Source organism: Pelodiscus sinensis, chromosome 1 (assembly GCF_052426305.1).
Source record: "Pelodiscus sinensis isolate ZL-2025 chromosome 1, ASM5242630v1, whole genome shotgun sequence".
NCBI classification, from domain to species: Eukaryota; Metazoa; Chordata; order Testudines; family Trionychidae; genus Pelodiscus; species Pelodiscus sinensis.
Genome location: NC_143052.1, coordinates 299,012,702 through 299,026,181, shown reverse-complemented (window position 1 = coordinate 299,026,181; position 13,480 = coordinate 299,012,702). Strand labels below are relative to the sequence as shown.

The following is a 13,480-nucleotide window of genomic DNA, read 5'->3' as shown; positions in this document are numbered from 1 at the left end:
TTCCTTGTAGAATGAGGTTTACCAAATTTGAAATAAGTACTCTGCTATTTTGAATTTATTTCAAAATAGTGGTTTGGCTGTGTAGACACTAGGGCTGTGAATAGACTGCAGGGTTTTTCCAAAAAAAGTAACCCTTTTTCAAAAAAACTTCACCTGCGTCTAGACTACAGCCACGTTAAAATTAAATTGAAAGAACGTGGCTTTTCTTTCGACGGCGGTACTCCTCATTTCACGAGGAAGAACGCCTTTTTTCGAAAGTGTTCTTTCGAAAAAAGGCATTCTTGAATGCAAACAGGGCTTTTTCGAAAGAGAGCATCCAGACTGCCTGGGAGCCCTCTTTTGAAAAAGCGGCTTGCTTTTTCGAAAGTACTGCTTGCAGTCTAGACGCTCATTTTCAAAAGAGGCTTGCAGTCTAGACGTAGCCTAGGAAAGTTATTTCAAAATAAGGGCTGTTATTTCGAAATAACTTTGCTGTTTAGACATACCCTAAGTTAATAGGACCTCTCCTGTGAATCAAGAGTGCTAGAATGAATAACTTTGGCAGCGCTTGGTCTCAAAATAACTATTTAAGATAGAACGAAGAGCACTGAAATACAGCATGGCTGGGCAATGGTTTAGACAGTTCTTGGTCCTGGCTTCAGCGGTGCCAGATGGTTTCAACAAAAATACCGGACACACTTGACATTATATCACAATCTACATTACATATTATTTAGAAAATACTGGACATTTATATTTTTTCATTTATATTTTCTCAATTTGTTTCCCAAACAGAAAGCTCAAATACTGGACTGTCTGGTTCAAAACTGGACACCTGGCAACCCTATGAGGGCAGAGGACTGGACTCGATGACCTCTCGAGGTCCCTTCCAGTTCTAGTGTTCTATGATTCTATGAAAGTTTAACAAAATTCATTGATAATTTAAAAACGTGCTTCTTATTTATCAATCACTCCATTAACAGCTTCACAAACAATACAACATTTTGCTTTAGTGTCTTGTGAAAAATAGTGCTTTTGACTATTAAGATATAATATTTATTATAAAGTCAGCAAGAAAACTCTGTGGATTTTGTTTATGCTGTTAATAGGCTTGAAAGACTCCCAAAGGCCTTTTACTCTGTCTAGCTCTTGAAGTTGAACAATGTTTATCTTTTTGGTCTCCTAAAAGCTCTTCACTGTCTCTTTAAATCAGTTCCTAATTTAACGGATGTTGGCTCCTTCTTCAATCCTTGCACATGTTAGATTGCTGCTTTTGACTACTCCACTGCTGCTCCTCTCCATCTACTGGTGTACTGATCTTCCTAACTGCTGGTGTTACAAAAAATTAATATACATGTGTAGAGAACATAGCAACAACACAGAGAAGAGGTCAGCTGCTTAGATCATACTAATACCTGCTGACAGAGTCCCAAGGATATGGGTTTTAAAATGAATCGTACACAAATGCACTTAGATCCAAGAAATGAATTGCTGGGCAAAACCAAGCAAACTGATCAGGGTATCAAAGGACAGACAAGGAGATTCATCTATATATAGCTGCAAGGAGGGAAAGGAGGATTACAGTAAGATAAAGATGGAAAGGCTGGAAAGCAGGATAATAAGCAGCAAAGAAACCTGAATTTATTAATCTGGGGTGCATCTATATTGTACCCGTAGGTCCACATAAAATACACAATTTGAGCTACGCAAATTGTGTATCTTATTTCAATCTAATTTCTAAATAAAATGCTATTCCAAAGCATCCCTTAACACTTGTGGAATGAGGATTACCGGGACGCCCGATTAGTGCGCCCGTTATTTCAAAATGTATTTTGAAATAACGGGTGCATTTAAAGATGAAGAATAGCTATTTTGGGACACTTCCAGTATTCTGAATTAGCGCCGCTGTCTAGACATAGCCTTGACCAATCAATGACCAAGAAGTTCTGAAAATGCAGCCAGTGCTAAAAGATAGAGGATAGGAGGAAGACTCTTCAAGGATAAGGGGCAGAGATTGAGCAAGGACACAGATGAGGAAGAAAAAGACTGAAAATAACCTGAAAATTCTGTTTCCTCCATGCTGAGACCTAACTATTTGCTAATACATTTTTCACATAAATAACAATACTGATAATGAGACAGAGCCAAATTCTGCTCTGGATGTGTGAGAACAGGTCTCCCTGAATTCAGTGGTAATTATGATGATAAGTCATGAGGTCAAATTTGATTATTTTCATTATGGAGACAAAAACATGGAGTGACTGTTTCTGGATGTAGTATAAATCAGAAATAAATAGACTGAATTCAATGCTATTACATTGATGTAAAACTGTTGTGATATCAATCATGAACCCAGAGAACATCAATCAATTCAAGTATTTTTTTCTCATTTCACGTTATATTGAGTACATTTTTGCAGATTTACAGATACCAAGATATAATTCCCTGATATAAAAAATGTTAAAAGGAAGTTAAAACTGAGATTACGTATTAATAATGTAAAGTAATAAACTTTACAAGCATGTTGTAGTCATTCCCAAAAGCAACCATTACAATCCTAGTAAATTCAGAATTAAGATTAATTTAAAAGAAATCCAAGCATGTGAAGTTATGGAATTCTATCACATCAAGGTATGCAATAGCACCAAAATAAATTTAACTCTTCCGGGTAATGATATCAAAAGAGGAAATATTTTAAAATCATTTTAATTTAATCTGAGACCAAAAACATTAAAATACCTTTATTGTAAGAGTGTAGGTAATTTGAGTGTGTGTGTGTGTGTGTGTGTGTGTGTGTGTGTGTGTGTGTGAGAGAGAGAGAGAGAGAGAGAGAGAGAATATGCACATTCATGTTGTCTGTTGTTTTATATTGGCTAGTTGAAGCTTGAAAAAACCCACATTGGCATTCAAGCTCAGTTCCTGGTTAGATGATGGAGTTTCTCAAGATGATAGTATTTTCCCTCTCATCCTATAACACGTGATACCATGTACATATCTCTGAGGAAATAATGCAAAAATGTAATTCTTCCATCCAGATCTGTCCATATATATCGCTCAGATTTGTAATTGCATTTTGAAATCAATGCAAACAATGACCAGTTGATATTTATTTATTTATTTCTATCTCATCTTGGGCAGTTTACAATCTACATGTTTTCAGACTGACTATTGAGTTTGTTGACAGAAAAATATTGGCCTGTAATTCAGATATGGCGTTGAAGAAGGGGAGTTAGGAGGAGAGGACTAGATGACTTATTGAGTTCTCTTCCATCCCTATTATTCTATGATCCCGTCTATGCCTACAAAAGGAATCATATTTGAATCAGATAAAATTTTATACAGGCAACGTCCACACATACGACCTAATTGGTTCCTGGAGAACAGTCATAAATTGAACTCTTATTTCCCACATGCGCAATGATATAAAAGGTAGTTCCATTCCTGGAAACCCATTTCATAGCCTAAAAATACCAAAATTGACTATGGAAATGGAGAGAAACTAAACTAAATAGTTCAAATAATACACAAAAATAACTAAAAAGTGAAGACCGATATGGTGGAGACACGCAGTTCACGCAGCAGCTGCAGACTGGCGAGTCTGACTGACCTTGTACATTTTCTGTTTTGGGATGATGCGTGGAGTCTGTGTCTTGTGCTGTCGTAAATGTGAGCTGTGGATGTACATTGGGTTTTTTTAGGAGCTATCTCGCATGAAAAAATGGTCATAAATGCAGGGGGTCATAAGTCAAGTGGTCGTAAGTTGGGGGTCGCTTGTATTTACGTCAGGAAAACAGGAAGCTTTTTTGGCACTGTCCATCATGCCCCAAGAACCTAGCACAGGGATAGCATAAAATGACTAATCACGTTGTTGTCAATTGTCATCGTCAATGTTAATTGGGGTAAACAATTGAGAGCTGGTGAATGAAATGTTCATATTGCACAGTCCTGAGTGGTTATAGGATAACAGGGAATAGCTGATGCACATTGATAATTGTTACCTAGCAACAATAGCTGTTGGAAGCAGGAGAGTCGGGAAAGGAAGGGACTGAACCAGACCAGCAGCAGAAAAGTGTCATTTCTTGCAATCAATCAGCACCTGGTGTGCTAACAGAGTGGAAAAGACCTCTAGCTTGGGGGCTTTAACCTGCATCCTGTGTTAAAGTAATATTGTCACTAAATACTCAAAAAATACATCAGGTGATATTCTGGTCATTGGATTGATAATATCATTATCATACCAATAGCTTCATCAAGCATTCTGCATCTCAAACTTGGAAATCCAAGTGTCCTTCAAAGCTTGTTATTTATTAATCAATGAAAAGAAGGAGGCTGCCTTTCAGAGAGGCTGCCCACTTAGGGTATGTCTACACTACAGCACTAATTCGAACTAACTTAGTTAATTTGAACTAAGCTAATTCGAACTGGTGCATCTAGACTTAAAAATTAGTTCGAATTAGCTAATTAGAACTAGCATGTCCACACTGAGTGGACCCTGAACTGAGGTTAAGGATGGCCGGAAGCAGTGCCGGCAGGGCATCAGATTAGGACTTAGAGTGTGGAGCTGCTGCCTCAGGCTAGCCGAGGGCTGTGCTTAAAGGGACCCGACCCCCACCCCGGACAGACAGTTCTCAGGGGTTCCCCGCTTGCAAAGCAGTCCTGGCTTGGAGTGCCCTGAGTGCCCACACTCGGCACATCACAGCAATCGGCCATCAGCCCGGCTGCACTTGCCGCAGGCTGCCATCCAGGGAGGGGGGTCAATCAAGGGGCTTCAGGAGAGCTTCCACCCCGAGAAGCCCACAGAGCCACCCCAGTCCTCCCCATCGGGGGCTCGTACCCCATTCCTCCCTCACCTCCTTCCACTTACCCCTCGCTAGCCCCCCTTCCTGATGTACAAAATAAAGGACAGTGTGTTCAAAAATAGAAACTCTCTTTATTGAACAAAACTCAGGGAGACTGGGAAAAGGAGGTGGGAGAGGGGAAGAGAGAGGGTGGGAGAGGGGAGGGCAACTAAAATGATCAGGGGTTTGGAACAGGTCCCATATGAAGAGAAGATAAAGAGACTGGGACTTCTCAGCTTAGAAAAGAGGAGACTGAGGGGGGAGATGATAGAGGTCTATAAAAGCATGAGTGGTGTGGAGAGAGTGCATAAAGAAAAGTTCTTCATTAGTTCCCATAATAGAAGGACTAGAGGACACCAAATGAAATGAATGGGTAGCAGGCTTCAAACTAATAACAGAAAGTTCTTCTTCACAAAGCAAAGAGTCAACCTGTGGAACTCCTTGCTGCAGGAGGCGGTGAAGGCTAGAACTAGAACAGAGTTTAAAGAGAAGTGAGATCAAGTCATGGAGGTTGGGTCCATGGAGTGGTATTAGCCAGGGGGTAGAAATGGTGTCCCTGGCCTCTGTTTGTGGAAGGATGGAGATGGATGGCACAAGACAAATGGCTTGGTCATTGTTTCAGTCCATCCCCTCCAGGGTCCCTAGTGTTGGCCACTGTCGGCAGACAGGCTACTGGGATAGATGGACCTTTGGTCTGACCCAGTACTGACATTCTAAGCTCAGGGCTCAGGGTCGGGGGTCTCAGTGGATCACCTTGATTTTCATGCAAACCTGCTCCCGGGTGGCCAGGCTGGCAGCTATCCTGCCCTAGACAGCCGCTTTCCTGTGCCTAGTGCAGAGGATGTGGATGAGGTCCATGATCTCCGCACTAGACCAGGCGGGCGCCCGCCTCTTGCAGACCCGGGCAGGCTTCCGGGAGCCGCCAGCCTGGTCCTGGGAAGAGGCGGAGGCTGGGTGGCAGCGGGTGGCTGCCTCAAGCCGTGCCAGGTGCAGGCTCTGCTGGCTGGGTGCTGGCAGGCTTGCACCTGGCACGGGCACCGTAGCCAGCCCGTGCCCCTTTAAGGGCTCCGGGGCCAGGAGGGGGGCAGACGAGTTTCCCTGGTGGTGCCCAGAGTGGCCACCAGGGAAAGCTGGGGAGGGCTAGCCTCCCACTACTTCGAATTAAGTGGCTACACAGTCCTTAATTCGAACTAGCTAATTCGAACTAGGCGTTAGTCCTCGTAAAATGAGGTTTACCTAGTTCAAATTAAGCGCTCCGCTAGTTAGTTAGCTCCGCTAGTTACTAATGTCTATTAGTTTGAATTAACTTTGTAGTGTTGACATACCCTTAGTGATTCATCCTGACAGGATTTTAAGAGCTGAGAAGGAATTTTCTCCCCACTGTGAAACCAGAAAGTCGGAAACCCAATCTATTTCAGTTCCTTCTCAGGACCCTCTTTTACTATGATGTTTGTGGTAAATCATCCACAGACGTCAGTAGGAATGACCAATATCAGAAATAACACAACCCTTAAAACTTAAAAAAATCTTTGAATCATGAAAAAGTAATTGTACAAATAGCTATCCTATGTAACCACATGTTCCTACCACACTTCTTCTAGTTGTTGGTATGTTGACTTGTTGTTTCTTGTATTAAATTAGACTGGACATTCTCCAGGGCATGGGTTGTCTCTTAGGCTATGTCTAGACTGCAGGCTTCTTTCGAAAGAGGCTCTTTCGAAAGCATCTTTCGAAAGAGCCTCTTTCGAAAGATCGCGTCTAGACTGCAGGCGGATCTTTCGAAAGAGCAATCTGCTTTTTCGAAAGAGAGCACCCAGCGAGTCTGGATGCTCTCTTTTGAAGAAGCCCTATTTACATTGAAGAATGCCTTCTTTCGAAAGAGGAACTTTCGAAAGAAGGCGTTCTTCCTCGTGAAACGAGGTTTACCGCCATCGAAAGAAAAGCCGCGTTCTTTCGAAATAATTTCGAAAGAACGCGGCTTGAGTCTGGACGCAGGGGAAGTTTTTTCGGGAAAAGGCTACTTTTCCCGAAAAAAACCCTGAGTCTGGACACGGCCCCACTATGTATTTGTACCCTTCTTAGCACAAGAGGCTCCAATTTCGGACCTGCTGTAATTTTATAATGAATGGGGATACTACTAATAAAGGATGAGGGTCTGAAATGCTTGGTACCTCAGGGAGAGAAAAGGATTTATCATTCAGCCGATTTGTTTTATTCTGTGAGGTCAGATGTAAAGCCTATTTTTTCCTTTTATTCCTTGTGTGAATTAAGTGGAAAGAAAGAAAAAAAAAATCAACCAACCACTACCAACCAGTAAAACTCATAATAAGATGACTGAGAAACAAAATAATATTTTCCTTATACAATGCAAACGTGTCTGACGCTAATTCTGACTTTCAGTTGCTGAAGCCCATAGAGCAGGGAGAACAGCTATATCACCCAAGGGGGATCAGACCCAACAGATTATCTAAAGGGGGTGGGTAAAGAATAGCCCACACCTTTCTCTGCTATTCCTTTTACGCTGCAATAGCTAATCATGCCTCTAACACCTTCTGCCAGTCAGTGGAAATGTGCAGAGAAGATGGGACAATGATCATATCTTCCACCTGGGTGGCTGCAGGATGAGGTCAAGATACCAGCTGGATCTTGGATGTAGAGGCACTGACTTTCTGATTTCTCGGGGGGAGGGCGTCTCCACTCTGCCCCAGACTTCCACCCCCACTGCATGCTCCAAGATTCTGCCTCTGCCCCACCTCTTCTTGCTTCTGCGCCACCTGCACTCCATCTCCTCCCACCCCTGCATTCTGCCTGCCCTGTCTCTTCCTATCCCGTTTTATCCTCCTCCCTCTTCTGCTTCCAGCTCCTCCACCTGCCCTCCCCAGCACTTCCTGTCTGCCACTGAACAGCTAATCCTTGGTGGGTAGCAGGTGCTGTGTGAGAGGGAGAGGAGCTGATCAGTGGGGCCTATCCATGGGTAGTGAGCACCCACTATTTTTTCCAAGGGTGCTTCAGTCCTAGAGTACCTAGAGTCAGTGCCTAATATTCCGGGGTGGATACGATGGATAAGGTAAGAGGGAATTCCCAGAATACATCTGTACAGGACCCAACATAATTTAGCCCGGAGTTTTCTGTCATAGAACTGTTTTGTTTTGTAGGTTTTCCATATTTCTCATACAATACCTCCTATTACTGTAGTCTTTAGAAATAAAATAATTAGTCTATTGTGGTTCACAATATTTGTTCCAGCATCTAATACATTTAAATATATGGCAAAGAAAATTAGTAGAATGTACTTTTATTTAAGGTGCAGCTGAGGGGCAAAATAGTGAAAAAGATTAATAGAAACTGAAAAATATATACAAAATGTAGATGATCCAATGGTTTGGAATCATTGCCCTGAGAATTGGTATTGCTTTAATGTTTGCCATTACAAAGACTCTATAAAGGACAATTATCTGTATTACTACAATTTAATTAGTCATGGAAATCATCTGGGATTATACAACCCATTTGCACTTGCAGATGCCTCTCACTACCTAAGACTCAAATTAGGAAAAAACTCAAGCTTTGCAATTAGGATTTCAAAAAACTGTGCAAAATCTGCTCTTAAATGCATGAATCTATTGGAAAATCCTAGTCACAGCCAACATTTGCTAAATGACTGTAGATGTATAAATTATTAATTCGGATTTCACATTTAAAGAAATATAAATGAGACAAACAGAGATTAGTTTCTAAAAAAGTCTGACATGGGATGCCTGAAACTACATTACAGTAAGCAATTTAGGATACCAGTGAGCATGCTTCTTGAAATAATGAAACATCAAATGAAAAATAGTGTCAATCATTTCTCGCTGTATTAAAAACCAAAGGTTCTTTTCTAGAATTAGATCATATGGAGTAGTCTTAACAATAGCCTATCATGAAATTTAAATATGAAATATCTAGCAATGTAGACCTTTTCCCAATCAGTAGATCATTGTTTCAGTGTTGACTGTATGTGTCAGTAAATGTTAGCATAAATGGAAACCACAATTTAATAGGTCTGCCACAGATTCTGCAAATTCTACCTATGTACTCAATGTAAAACATGGAGATTACTGTTTGCAGGGCCAGGGACTTCATATAGGATGGGGTGAGTAGGTTCAATTAAAAGTAATGACATTTGGAACCTTAGCCCATTTTTAAAATCTGACTGGAACCATTTTTAATTAGTAGTAGTAGTAGTAGTACTACTACTACTACTAAGGTTTGAAAGTCTCTGATACACTTTTCTTTTTGACTTTAGACTTCTTTATTGGAATTACTATTGAAAGTAAAAGTCCCAAATGGCATGTTAATTTCCTGCTGCACAAGTTTTGTGGCTCAGATACACAGGTTTTGGAAATCTCATTAAAAAATTAGCATTCTGTCTAGGTTCTTACTCTATACTATGACATATAAGAACCTTACAAAGTTGAAAAGACACACAGGCAGTTTCATATCCTCATTAAATTTCCACTCTGTTTTGGCAGACAAGAAAATCTTTAAGATAGTATCTACGTTTGGATACTTATTCAAATAAAAAATGCATATATAATGTTTAGGATTCACCTGTTAATATTAGTGAGTCACCAAGCCTATATGTATTTAGAAAAATGGGCTCCTTTCTGAAGAAAATCATTCTGTAACAACAGGCATGTCATTTACCTAGCCTGTAAACATATGATATTCACACTTTGCCAGCCAGACACAGTTAATGGATCAGGTTTGAGAAGTACTCTTTGCATTGCTTGCTCTGTTACCAGAAACTGGCTTAATGTTATTCTCTGCTAGTGATAACGTATGCTCAAGGTGTGAAATAGTCTCCCATGATCTGAAATGTTACAGAATATTTAAAATTCTAGTTGAACTATAACAACCTCTTATGTTCCTCTAATAATAAAAAGGAGGCCCTTGTACAACAGCAACAAAAAAATCCCACACCTCTGAAGTTGTCTCACTTAAAGGGCAATATTCCAAGCAATTATCTATCACATTATTGCTATTAAATATGCCTAAATATTCTCCAGCACACTTACCTCTTTTTGACGGTACTTAATTGCCAGCTTCAATCGTGCAAGATCATTACCATTCTGTTCTTCTATCAAGCTATTGTCATCTCGGTAATTAAGAATAATTTCCAATTCCCTGGAACTCCGGGTCTGATCCAGGAGGTCTTTTGCAAATTGCTTGCATTGACGTGACAACTCTTCATATTCTGACTTAAACTCATTTTCCACCTTACTCAGTTCCTGAAGCTCCCAACTCAGTTGAAATGCTGTAAGAAAAGGATCCTCACTGGACAATGCAATCAAAGACGGACTTGCCAGAGCCTTGTAAATGTTGAGTCTGGATCGAGAATGGCGAAGACTGTCCACATCCGAGCTTGAGACACATTCAACACAGTTGCAGCGCACTTCATGTGGTCTAGGTACAGAAACCCCCTTCTGTACAAGAAGCTTTATTATCTCATAATTGTTCGTATGGGCAGCCAAAATAATGGGTGTGATGTCTGGTGTGAATTCTGAGAACTGCTTATCCAGCAGGATTGGTGGCACCTGTGTGAAAAAGAGAGAAAATGTATATACTCTTATTTCAACAACAGCAACGCTAAATTAAGATACAAACAGTTCCTCTTGTAATGAGTTGCACAAAACAATTTGGAAGTAACATTCTATTTGGCAAATGCAGGTCCTTTTTTGGTTCATAAATTGTGAAACAGGTAATATTTTCACAGCATCTGTTTGCTATTTATAATTGTTTAATTAATCATTTAACAAATTTTAGTGTATGATTATTCTCAAACTATCAGCTACAACTTTTAATAATGTCTATTTGGGATGCGTGATGGATCACAGACCATGTCTAAACTAGGAAACTATTTCAAAATTACTAAATTCAACTTCAGAATTTCCGATTTCATAAATTCAGCCTAGCAAGGCCTCAATATTGGGAAGTCCAAGGTTGGCTCCGTTAATGTGGATGTTCTACCTCGGACTTAGAGCCATGGGAAGCATTGGGGAGTAATCAGTTTGAACTACTCTGGGGACCAATTATTTCAAAATAGCAGCACCAGAGCGTCCACACTGCCGTTATTTCAAAATAACTGTTTCGTAATTAGCATTACTCCTGATGAAAAGCAGGAGTAAAGATTTCAAATTCCACAGCCCGTTATTTCAAAATAATGGGCTTGGCAGAATGGACCCTCTGCTTATAAATTGAGCCTGGGTAGGTATTTCTAAATAAAGCCCTAGGCTACATCTATACTACGAGTTTTCTCGGCAAAAAATATCCTAATGAGGGACTCATTTGCATGAGTCATTATCTCATTTGCATATTTTCTGCAAATCCGTTTTTGCGCTGGGGTTTTTGCGCAAAAACAAGCAGTGTGGATGGGGTTTTTTTGGGCAAAAAACCCTTTTTCCGCAACATCGGTATACCTCCTTTTTTGGGGCATAAGGATCTTGTGGAAAAAGGGGTTTTTGAGCTAAAAGAAAACATCCCCACTGCTCATTTTTGTGCAAAAACCCCAGCGCAAAACCAGATCAGCAGAAAATAGGCAAATGAGATTGTGACTTATGCAAATGACTCCCGCATTAGCATATTTTTTGCCCAGAAAACTCGTAGTGTAGACATAGCCCTAGTGTAGAGTAGGGCTTAAGAAGGAAGGACTGTTTTATTTCTGGTCCCTGTTGAGGTAATCTACATTTAATAATGAGGAAGCATAGCTGGAGAAATCACTGCAGCTTTGAGTCTCCCAGGCAAAGAGGAAAAGGGGTCCCTGTGACAATGAGCTTACATTTGTAAGGCCCAGTCCCAAGCACATTTATTATTAGGTATTGTGATTACTCCAACTGAAGGAAAATAGGATGATTTGTAAGATATGGCCCTAATGATAACAAATAAAGGACAGACAAGAAACAACATTAGAAGATTTTAAAATGCCTAGAGGCTAGCCTATATTTTTTTCTCTGTTTCTTCTCTTTTGGAAGTTTGGCTTAACTTAACTGTTCTTTGCTTTTTGTTTTCTTTTTCCCAGTCTAGCTATTAAAGTACCAGTCAAGAAAGTGACCTTGTAGTCCACTTTTGTTCTTCTTTTACAACCTCTAATTCATTATTTTTAACACAACATAATATTTCACCAACTGCTATCACTGTCAGTTGATCCTGAAAATGTGTTTACTTGGTACATTTTGACTAGCTGTAGCCTGGTATCAGAACTTGTCCAACAATTTTACCATGTTTGTGTGTATGTGTGTGTGTGTGTATGTGTATATATATATATATATATATATAATGAAGAATAGCTAACTCCCATGTAGCTTTGCAGTGCTAAGAGGAAAGGAAGTATGATTTCTTTTGCCAATAACCTCAGCACATAAGACTTTGAAGGCACATAGTTTACAGCACCAATGTGCTATTTTTAAAGTCTCTTTGTAACACAGTGCACAAGGAATGATCTTTCCCCTCCCCCTCACACACACTGCTATATAAACAACACACGGAATATTTTGAATGGTACCTGTGGTGCATCTCAGAAGCAATCAAGATGGGGAGTCACCTTACTACCACCTGCCTTTAACTCAAGAAAGCCTTATCTCTGCCTACCTGGGGTCAGCTCATAGGGTTGCCAGGTGTTTGGTATTGTACTGGACAGTCTGGTATTTGCATGCTTTGTCGGGTAAAAATAACAGAAAATACCGGACATGTGCAGTGTCCGGTATTTTCTGATTTTTCTGGCTGCGCACCAGACAGAAGCCTGGTGTGGGTGGGGGAGTGGCTGGGAGTCTCAGCTGGGAGGCGGGGCCACGACTGCTGCCGGGAGCTCTCAAATGGTTGAGTGTGAGGAGAAGGGGAAGCCTCCTCCTTGCTCGTGCATCGCCGGGAGCCTGCACGGGACAGGCAGCAAGTGCCCAGGTCAGTTCCGCTCCCCCTCAGCCAATTTGCTCACCCCCCCCTTCCCGGCCAGCCAGTTCTCCCCCACTTCCCCTCCTGATCTTCCCCGGCTAGGCCCCCTGTACCACCCTTGCTCTGCTTCCCCCCCCTTCCTCCTGGCCACCCTCACAGCCCCCAATCCCTCCCAGCTGTGCTTCCCGCCCTCCCTTACTCCTGGCCAGCCCCGTCCCCTCCTGGCCAGTCCCCCCTCCCCCGATATCCCGTGGCCAGACCTGTTCCACCCAACCCCCCCCCCCACGACCAGCCCTGCTTCCCGTCACCCCCCCCCCCATTTTCCCTGGCCAGCCCCGTTGCCGCCCCCCCCCCCCTCCATTTGCTGTTTCCAGGCCCCCTTTCCTTCCCGGCCGCCCCTCCCCCTTCCAATGTAGCATGTTTGGGTTTTTTTTTTGCTCAACAACTCTCCCCCCCCCTTTTTTTTCCCTTCAACAAAATATTTTCCCGGTGTTTTTTTTTTTGGGGTGGGGGGCGGTATTTTTCTTTCAGCCATCTGGCAACCCTAACTCCCAAACCTACTGAACGCAAGCAATACAAACACTCACCATGCCTACCAGGACTTGCTATCACTCTATAGCAGGGCTACTCAACTTTGGAAGCCCTGGGGGACACAGTAATACTCCCAGCACATGCTGAGGGCCACAACTTAAGTGTGGTTGCCTATACATGCAAATATATGCAAATAGCTTCTT

At 41.6% G+C, this 13,480-nt stretch overlaps 1 protein-coding gene across 1 annotated transcript in view; it reads right to left on the bottom strand.

Annotated features, from left to right (window-relative positions):
- Positions 1-13,480, bottom strand: part of TRPC4 (transient receptor potential cation channel subfamily C member 4) — a 237,796-nt gene that overhangs the window by 100,654 nt on the left and 123,662 nt on the right. The window contains exon 3 of the mRNA XM_006124925.5: positions 9,878-10,396. Coding sequence (XP_006124987.1) covers positions 9,878-10,396 — 519 coding nt within the window. The remainder of the gene's footprint in view (positions 1-9,877; positions 10,397-13,480) is intronic.